This window comes from Capsicum annuum, chromosome 5, assembly GCF_002878395.1.
Source record: "Capsicum annuum cultivar UCD-10X-F1 chromosome 5, UCD10Xv1.1, whole genome shotgun sequence".
NCBI classification, from domain to species: Eukaryota; Viridiplantae; Streptophyta; class Magnoliopsida; order Solanales; family Solanaceae; genus Capsicum; species Capsicum annuum.
The window spans coordinates 220,725,821-220,733,523 of NC_061115.1; the positions used below are offsets into that span (position 1 = coordinate 220,725,821).

At 36.0% G+C, this 7,703-nt stretch overlaps 1 protein-coding gene across 1 annotated transcript in view; it reads right to left on the reverse strand.

Moving 5' to 3' along the window:
* The window catches only part of LOC107871464 (ankyrin-3), a 6,265-nt gene extending 3,105 nt beyond the window's left edge, over positions 1–3,160 (reverse strand). The window contains exons 1-3 of the mRNA XM_016718403.2: positions 2,316–3,160; positions 481–1,007; positions 6–197 (exon numbers count right to left, since the gene is read on the reverse strand). Of these exons, the coding sequence (XP_016573889.2) occupies positions 6–197; positions 481–1,007; positions 2,316–2,898 (1,302 nt within the window). The 5' untranslated portion in view covers positions 2,899–3,160. The remainder of the gene's footprint in view (positions 1–5; positions 198–480; positions 1,008–2,315) is intronic.
* Between the last annotated feature and the right edge of the window lie 4,543 nt (positions 3,161–7,703).

Genomic DNA, 7,703 nt, shown 5'->3' on the forward strand with positions numbered 1-7,703 from the left:
TGAGCTGACTTCATGATACTTTCGACTTCCTCTTGATCTGCCTTTTTAGCTTTATCATGATCATCTTCCCTCAGTTGCATTTTGACTCCTGTTCCCGTTTCATCATTTGGATTGGGTATGTACTCGTACTTCTGCTTTACCTCATTGTCACGTTTTCCAAATCGGCCAATGCTACACAAATCCTCCATCAATTTCTCCTATTTTCATCAATAGTACAGTTTATATTGATGTAAAATATAAACTAATCTGTTCATAGCTTACGAGACAATGATATCAGGCGAAGGTAGAGCAAGAAATAGAATTAAAAAAGTTGTACTTGATGTTTCAACACCACATCAAGAATGGAAAAAATCTGAAGATTTGTGAGTGCACGCAAATCGTTCTTTCGCTTGACATAATCCTTGAACTAGTATATCAATATTTCACCGTCATATACTCAAGCACAACCAGCATTTGAAAAACAAATGTGCGGCCGCTTACCTTCTTTGTTGCCACTTTGCATGACAATGCAATATCAAGTGGAGTCTGGTTTTCTTTGTTAAATGACATCTTCTTTGCTCTAGGATGGTTTATTAATTCAGGCACATGGTTACCAGAGGCAGCAAGCAAATGGAGAGGAGTGTTGCCGTCGCTATCTGGCTCATCAACAAGGCTGTCGCACTTATCAGAATCTAATAAGAAGCGGACTACCTCGTCTTGATTGTTCAGTACGGCAACATGAAGAGTATTTTGATTGTTGCTGTTAAGCAAATCTCGACAATCAGGGGAGTGATTTAATAGCTCATTTATCATGTTTACGTCACCTTCACTGGCTGCAATGTGAATTGCTGTCGTCCAGTCATTTTCACTGCCTGCCGGAAGGTACACTAAGGATTTTTTCCACCTCAGCATATAAGACACTACGTCTATCAGTCCTAATTTGACAGCATAGTGTAGTGAATTCCAACCCCATAAGTCAAGCTCCTCGCATAAAGGCTTATTCCATCGCCAGAGTGATCTAATGCAATCTGGATGTGTCAACACGATAAATGCATAAATAAGGGGTTAGATCTTGCAAATATAGTTGCACAACAGACATTACGAAATTATCAACAGAAATTGCAGATAACTATTTTTTAGAGCGGTCGCATAGCTAATAATGTGAATGATACATAATTTTTATTTCACGCATTTATACCATTTTAAATGGTAATTCTTGATGCATCTCCTCTCTAGAGAGCCTTTCGTCCAGTTTCTCGAGTACCATTTGAATCTAATGGAAAAATTAGCTATCTCACAATCAACAGTCCCCTCTTCTCCTCTTCCCTCCGAGTGAAACAACTTCCATTACCACTAAAATGGATATCAAATTTAGGATGCTGAAAAAACCATCTCATTGGAAAAGACAAGTGCTGTCACCTGTCTCGCTGTTAGAAAATCCACAGATGCAACAACAACATACCCAGTGTATTGTTAGGATTTGTCGTGAATTTCTTACCTTACTTAGATTCTACCATAATTGTGTTTTACTTCGGAAAGCATGATTTCTATTAGGTTTATTCTTTCTTAGAAGAAGGTTTTGTAACTCTATAAATAAAACAACTCTCTTCATAACACAATAACATCCACAATGTAGTCGTATTAAGAGTTTTGTTTAAGGGAGATTTTATCTCTCATTAGTTTTATGTTTTTTTTTTAATATTAAGTTTTATATGTAGGTCAATTGGCCAGAATATAATAATATTAAGTTTTTACTATTGTTTTATGTGATTTGCAACAATTAGCTTCCGCATGACGCTTGACAATGGTTTGCAACAATTAGCTTCCGCATGATGCACTCTCGATTTCGAACCCAATATGTATTCCCACATAGTGGGGTCTGGGGAGGCTGTTCAGCAAATATTTTTAGTCAAAGAATATAACGTTGCACAGAGATACTGAAATGACATGGATCAACCCGCACCTCCGCTAAGTCTTCTTCTCTTCCCTCCTATTTTTTCTTACGGCAGAATCGCTATTCAGGTGGGATGAAAACTGCTGGACATTAAATAACCACATCACGATTGATCTCGGTTGGCTAGTTTAGAAAGTCGCGGGAGCAGGCCAAAACTTCTTTGTTCACATACATCATTCGCTACACCTTGGCGAGATAGTCTTTTGGAGAGGAGAAGAGGAATTGAGGTAGTTGTCAGAGATTTAACTAGTAAGAAAATTAGTCCATTGGATTATAAGTTGATGCAGCTAATGGAGGAACCTAGTGAGACTATCGACATGATTAATCCAAATTTTTGAAGCCGATGTTAATTATGATACAGCAAATAACAAAAAATTTCTACCTTTATGTTCCTGAATTACTGCTGCATGCAGCGGCGTTCTATTAGATGGACCTGCAGCGTAAGTTGGTTTCTTGCAGGATTCCAAGATGACAATCAAAGCATCATGAAAACCAGATTCAGCCGCCAGATACAGTGGCGTCTCCTGCGCATGGTTAGGCGGAAATTCAAATTCAGGATCTTCTTTCACCAAGAGCTTAACCACATCTAGATGTTGGCTCCTCACGGCCTTGTGCAGCGCTGTATCTCCACTAGCATCCGTCATCGTCGTGAGTTTCTCCTTAGTATTATGATCTTCGACACATGCAAGTAGCACACGGACAACTTCAGTATGCCCTTCGTTAGCTGCTATGTGAAGAGCGGTTTCATTTTTCTTGTTTTGACAGCGTAACAATGCCGGCGTAATCTTAAGGACTTCTGCCGCGAAATGGGAGTGGCCATAGAGGGCTGCAACATGGACGACCGTGTTGCCCTTCGGAGTGACTTGGTAGCCGTTTTCTTCATCCCTTTTCAAATGATCAACAAGTATAAAATCGCCATCTCCGATATTGCCTCTCATCGCGGCACTATACAAGGTCGGTTCCATTCCTTTTGATTTGGTGTTTTATCCAAGATCTACCAATGATAATCCTGTGAGTCCTTTGCTTTCTGTCTTTAATGTGAACTGATGGATGGAGTATATATATACATGTACTTGATGAAGTCTATTTACCTAAGCCTTTGCATTAGAATATCTTAATATTACCTAAGTCTCTTTGTTTAGTCTTTATATTAGAATATCTGGAGATACCAGACTGGTCAATTTTACATATATGGTGTGGCCATAAGCTGAACTTGAGAGTCCTTTGCTTCTATTTCCAAGGCTAGAACAGATAGGTATAAATACCAACTTCGTTCACCACTCGGCCTCACCTTGGGATGCTACTAGCTAAAAGAAGGGCAGTCGGTGTACTAAAGCTCCCGATATGCATAAGGTCCACCTCACCACAAAGGTGTATTGTACACAGTCTTAACTTGCATTTCTGCCAGAGACTGTTTCCGAGGCTTGAACTCATGACCTCCTGATCACGTGACAACTACTTTACCAGTTGTCTATCATAATTTTGGATAATAGCCCAAAGCATTTAGTAATTTCCAGCCCTCAACAATTGCATCTTTTTGCCGTCTTCATATTTTATGATGTCCCTACATAATTAATGTACTTTAACACTATATACGTTAACTTTTTCAGTATAGACAAATTGCAAGCTAGTGTCAATTAATCAATCATGTTATAGGGCTATCAATATCACTTTCATAACGTGAAACCAGCTGTGAAGGTCACTATCATGAAAAGCTAGCTGCCACTACTAAATGTATTTGAGCTGCATGCCTTCATAATATCTCTCTCTGACTATTCTTTTATCTCATGGAGAGCGTTGGAATAATTGGTAAAATTGTTGTCAAATGATGAGGAGGTCACGGATAATTAATTAATAAATACCCAATGAACTTGAAAGTCGTTTGCTTTCTCGAGGTGAAACAACAACAACACACTCAGTATATTCCCACCAAGTGGGGTCTTGAAAGGGTAAGTGTACGCAGTCCATATCACTACCTCAGGTGAGATAAAGAGGTTGTTTTCGATATACTCCCGACTCAAGAACTTTCTCAAGGTGAAACATTATATAGAAATTAAAAGTTGACCCGGTCTTTCCTTAGTACCATATATATCAGGCTCATCCATGTAACATGGTGCATGTGGCCAAACTTGCCATCACTAAGTCAAGTTGTACTATTATTAGGGAAAAGAACATTCTATGACACTTTTTAAAATAAATAGTCTAAGTTTGAAAATTTTCGAAAAGTGGTCAGTCGGATATACTATTTCCGCTTTATAACCATTTCCTAATTTGGGTCATTTTGGCTTACGTAGTCCATATATAGTTTATATATAATGCTGATACAGTCTATATACAATACTGATACATTATTCAACTTGGGCAATTCGACCCTTTTAAAAATATTTCATTTTTTTTGTTATAAAATTTTAACTGATCAAATATTTTGTTTTTCTTTATTGTTTAGAAATAATAATTAAATTATATAAAAATGATATAATTGTTAAATAGAATATGTATTTATGTAAGATATAGAGAGAGAGAGAGAAATTGTATAGTTCTATCAAATATGTATATGTATAAAATATATAGAAAAAATATATAGAAAATGTATGAAAATTATATAATTATTGTATAAAACGTGTAAAAAAAAATGTCCAGTTATTGTACAAATTGTGTATCAAAACTGTATAATTTTCGTATAGAATATTTATATGTATAAGATATGTATAGAAAGTGTATAGAAGATGTGTAGAAACAGTATAGAATAAGCCAGTAAATTGAAATGGCTAGAAAGTAGAATTTAAATTCCATAACCATTTTCATGGACTTATTAGTAGTAGTACAATGATTTTGAGAGTGGATCAATAAACCCTCAACAACCCATTTTGAAAGTTTGACAGAATTTAGTAATCTCGATTTGAATTTTATTTGTATTTTTTAAAAAAATATATTTTTAATATGTACAAATTATTAGTTTGGAATTCATTCACACAAAGAGGGTAGAAGCTATTATATCTTTAAAGTTATGTTATGTTATGCCCGAAGATTATTGAGTTCAAATGAACACAAGAAAAAAATTGCTCGGACTCATTCACTTTCGTTGTCGCACCCTTGTCAAGACGACATGGATTATAATTCATGCTGTCCAGTCAAGAACTCACGTTCAGAAGATAAAGTTACGGATATGAGGAAGCTGAGATGGGTGTTTGGGACTAAGAGATAGGATTAGAAATGAAGATAATCGAGTATGAGTGGCATTGACGAAGAACAAGATGCGACAAGTGAGACTGAGATGGTCCAGGCATGTATAGAGGAGATCAGGAGCCGATGCACCGGTATGGAGGTGCGAGAGATTGACTTTGAATGGTTTCAAGAGAGATAGAGTAGACCGAAGAAGTAATGGGGAGAGCTGATTAGACAAGACTTGATGAAACATGTATGCACTTAAACACTAGGATTAAGAAGCTCAGGGACGGTCAAAAATGAACTTGTTTAATTTTTCAGACGTTAATAATTCCAATAATTTCGAGCTAGATATTTTCAAGAAAGTGTGTATAATGCTACGTATATTGCAACCAAGACCCAAAAAAAAAAGTTTTTCTTGCGAAGAAGCTTTTGATCCTTTTGCCTTTGATGAAAAAGAAAAGGAAAGGTATTTAAGTTGTTCTTTGCTTTAATTGGAAGCAAGGAATTTGTTCAACTTTTTCACAGGGCCATCAACAACTGTTAACAGTAAAGTCTGTCTACCAATGCTAGAACAGATGACAAGAAATCACCCTAGCATTTAGCTTCTAGTGAAAATTGAACCCAAGACGACTTCATTGACCACTAGGCGAAACCTTTGGATGCTCCTATCTAGCTAGCATCTTTGGATTAAGATTGTAATTGTTTCTATCATCCAGAGAAAGCAGTTCTGTATGTGATGTTTGTTATTTGCTAAAGAAAGGGATAACTTCTTGTTTGAGTTTTATGCTTTACATCTCCACCATTATTTACTGTGAAGTAGAAAACCTTATACTCCTTATCAAGAGTTTATGTTATGTCGAAAATAATTTTTACGCTATCAGGTTGTACGACATGCACTAACAGTTAATTCTCCTGGTCAAGCATGGCATGATTATAACGTGAAACAATCAATGTAATTGACGACAGCAATATTAGAACATATATGGGCGGATTCACAACGTTGGTTTTATGGATTCACCATCTGAATCTAATAGTTTTTGCCATAACCTGTATATATATATTAAGAAATCACTGAATATCCATTAATATTTTGACTTGAGAACCCATAGTTTTTTAAGTTATGTACAACGGAATTTACTACCAGTAACCAAACACTGTATCAGTTATACAGAGACTATATAATCATTAACAGATAAAAGGCATGTAAATTGCAAACACCAGATTCTCGACATGAATATGTATATATGTGTGATTTGTAATATTGGCAATGTACTCGTACTTCCTCTTTACCTCAAAGTCACGTTTTCCAAATCGGCCAATGCTACACAAATCCTCCATCAATTTCTCCTATTTTCATCAATAGTACAGTTTATATTGAGTCTGTCGAAAAATTTAACATAGTAACTTGTCTAACTGACAACTAATCTGTTCATAGCTTAGGAGACAATGATATCATGTAAAGTAAATTCAGGCGAAGGTGGAGCAAGAAATAGAATTAAAGTTTTACTTGATGTTTCAACACCACATGTCGTTCACACAAATCGTTCTTTCGCTTGACATAATCCTTGAACTAGCATATCAATATTTCACCAGCATATACTCAAGTGCAACCAGTATTTGAAAAACAAATGTGCGGCCACGTACCTTCTTTGTTGTCTCATTGCATGACAATGCTATATCAAGTGGAGTCTAGTTTTCTTTGTTAAATGTCATCTTCTTTGCTCTAGGATGGTTTATTAATTCACACACATGGTTACCAGAGGCGGCAAGCAAATGGAGAGGAGTGTTGCCGTTGCTATCTGGCTCATCAACAAGGCTGTCGCACTTTATTGGAACTACTCTATGACCATTTTTTTTTTAATTTTTTTAGTGACAACATTTAATTTTTTTTCTTCAATTATATTATAATTGTCAAAAAACCGAGAAAACCGAAAATACTCGACTAAAACAGAAATAAAAAAATCGATTGTATATTGATTTGATTTGGTTTATAGATTTAGAAAACCGACATTATTGATTTAGTTATATTTGAATAAAAAACAGAACCAACCCGACCTATTTACACCCCCTACATGTGATAAAGGATGTATAACTAAAAAAGCATGTAATGGACTAGAAAACCAGAACTTTCATAGGTAATTCAAGGTATTGGGTAAAAACTGAAATATATTTGCTAGCAATAAGTACAAGTAGTAGCTAGCATTCATGTCTCTCTACTGGCTTACATTCTTCATCTTACTCTCACCATATATAGCTACAACTATAAATAACAACCAAGAAGTACAATAAAATAGAGAGGCAACCTAGGAAACAGACAGTAACGGCAAGACCAAGTGAATATGATAAAGTAGCAAACATACCCGTTGCGAATGCAATTACAACTGCTAACATTGACAAGCACTGAAAAATACCTGCGAGATCATAAAGCTTCTGTACAAGTTTCTTCCTTTGAGGAGATCTACTTGTATCTGCCATGAGGAAGTAGATGAATATGGCAACAGCTGAGCATGTGAAGGCAATGGCATCGGAAACAGCAAATGCACGAAATGTTGTTTTCCTTATTAGAATTGCCATCCCTTGATTAGGGCTATCGGAGTCGCTC